This window comes from Austrofundulus limnaeus, unplaced genomic scaffold (assembly GCF_001266775.1).
Source record: "Austrofundulus limnaeus strain Quisiro unplaced genomic scaffold, Austrofundulus_limnaeus-1.0 Scaffold555, whole genome shotgun sequence".
Classification (NCBI taxonomy): Eukaryota; Metazoa; Chordata; class Actinopteri; order Cyprinodontiformes; family Rivulidae; genus Austrofundulus; species Austrofundulus limnaeus.
In genome coordinates, this window is record NW_013952957.1 from 27,677 (window position 1) to 30,155 (window position 2,479).

General features: G+C 40.5%; 1 protein-coding gene across 1 annotated transcript in view; it reads right to left on the reverse strand.

Annotated features, from left to right (window-relative positions):
• Nucleotides 1-176: 176 nt before the first annotated feature.
• Nucleotides 177-2,479, reverse strand: part of LOC106530762 (kynurenine--oxoglutarate transaminase 3) — a gene marked incomplete at its 3' end in the record, with an annotated part of 27,648 nt that continues 25,345 nt past the window's right edge. Inside the window, 4 exon segments of the mRNA XM_014026456.1 lie at nucleotides 177-297; nucleotides 450-572; nucleotides 1,801-1,887; nucleotides 1,975-2,124. Coding sequence (XP_013881910.1) covers nucleotides 177-297; nucleotides 450-572; nucleotides 1,801-1,887; nucleotides 1,975-2,124 — 481 coding nt within the window.

A 2,479-nucleotide genomic window follows, 5' to 3' on the forward strand; every position in this document is an offset into this window, starting at 1 on the left:
CCTATACAATTTTTTTTCTTTTTGATTTTTTACCTGGATTACAGAGATGCATCAGGACAAAAAAAATGTACAAATGAATTGAATAAACAGGAAAAAAAATGGCGTGACTGCTGAGTCAGCATTTAACCTATCACAAAGCATATGCAACAGGACAAAAGTTGGAAATGGAAACGCACCTATTTTGACGTGCTGGTGTCCCTTGTAGAYGAGCCACTCATAAACCTCGTCACTGAAGCACAGCGTGTCGTGTTTGATGCACAGGTCTGCRATCATCTGCAGCTCGTCTCTGGTGAAAACCTGCAGGAAGAATCGGAGAAGGAGCYCATCTGTCTGTCACAGCAGGTTTCTAAAAAAGCAGCRTCCCCTTTTCCCCCAGCCTGCTGGATGTGATGCTGCTGTGTTTCACCAAGGMGAGAGACCACTGAATGATGACTCAGGTGTTTACCCACCTTCCCAATGGGATTGTTGGGAGTGTTGATGATGATGGCCTTAGTCTTGGAGTTGAATTTTCCAGAAAGTTCTYCTGGGTCAAGATACCAGYCAGCACTTGTGACTGTCTTCTTTCCAGGCTTCTGCAACCGAGAAACAATTTTGCATCACAGCTTTGAAGGAAATTTTGTAAATAATGAACTGAATGTTAGGCCCAGTATTGTATTTTCACACATTCTGATCATTGCAGTATTGAATTTAAAACAGAGAAGAGAGTTGGTGTGTGTGTTATTGATGTGTTCTGTCTGCATGAACAAAAGTTAGTTACATTTTACGTCTGATGGAAAAGTTATCCCCTCCAGGGGTGTAACCAGGAAGAGACGTACATTTTAAGGTCAATTCATCGTAATATATAGTAGAAAGAAGTGTTTTTAGAAGTTTTGAGTTGTGCAGAGAGTTAGATTCAGCCTGGAACAGACTGGGATCTCAACATTGATGTGTTTATCAGTGGGCCCATACCTACAACCTGAGGGGTGATGAGCATTTTAGTAGACTGTTTGCCTTTTGTAACATGTTGGAAAAGTGCTGTGCTGACCACTCTGTGAGATTTGTCAACAACTTTGACCTTTGTTGGGAGAGAAGACGTCTGTTCAAGTCTGATGGACTGACTTTGAATTGATTTGGAGCTGAGCAGCTAGCTTCAAACATGAAGTACCACCTGAACCAAGCTCTGGCTGGAAACAGACAGCAGGAGAGTAAACAGCTGGTGTCTGATGTCTACAGCTTTTAACATCCACTAAAATCCTGAGAACGTACTGTATGAAATAGGGGTGACGGTTTCTTTAATTTTGGGAGATCGGCCGATACTTGGATAAGATCGGTGGAAAAGATCAGCTTTTCTTCTACCTCCACAAAGGTCTGAAAATCAGTCACTGTTCCTTTTTGCTCTGCAGTAAGCCTAACATCCAGTTAAAACAAGTTTGCAATAAAATAAGATTGGAATATTTAAGGTGTGTTGTGACCTTATAACACCTGACAATGTCAGCTATTTATTGGCCACAATCGAAATCTGCAGGTCAGACGTTTTAAAGATCACAATTGGCTAAAAAACTGCAATGTGTGCACCCCTAGTGTGAAAGCATGCAGGTATCAGATCCTTAAGAATTAAAAAAATACAATAATCAAACTCTGAGTTTGGCCTCAGAAACAGTTAAAAAGGGATTTGGATAACAACATCTTTAATGCTTTAAATATGGAATCTAACTACTCTCCAAAGCAACTGCATTTCCGTGTTGCACATATCAATATTTTCTGTTTAAAACAGTTGTACCTATCTGCATAAACTGTAGAGTAAACTCCAAAGAAACATACAGGCCGTAATGGAATCAGAACCGGCGTGGCCCCGGCCATCCGCACCATGTGTACATAGCAGTCAAAAAAAGGTTCAATTATGATGACCTGATGGAAAAGAACACTGCACTATGAGTACCACAATATAAATATGAATCCTTGTAAACGGTGAAAAAAGAACTGAAATGACCTCACCTCATCTCCTTCTTCCACCAGGCCCTGCATGATGCTGAATAGGGAACCATAACCTCCCACTGTGACCAGAATCTCTTTGAAGGGGTCAATCTGACGTTGGTAGACCTTCCCATATACCTGAGAAAGGGCCTTCACCAGAGACGGATGACCCTGCTCAACCAACAGAGTGGTGCACTTATTAGTGAACTTCTTTTATTTTACCAACAGTCTGCTACACCCAATTTTCTTCAAACGTACTTTTTAAAATCTTTTTTTATGACCAATACTTCCAAAGTAACTGTTGTTTTTGTTTCTAACTTGAACAAATGATAATAAACTGTCATCTGCAACATGAAGAGTTTCAGTTGGTAAATGACAAGTTGAACATGTTTGTACATCACATTATAAGTTTAACCAGCCAAATACACTACTGTGCAAAAGTTATGATCCACTTTTTTAACACTAGAACTACCCGAGAGGGGCCAAGTGAGAATCTTCCTCTAAGTACCAGAGAGGGGCCAAGTGA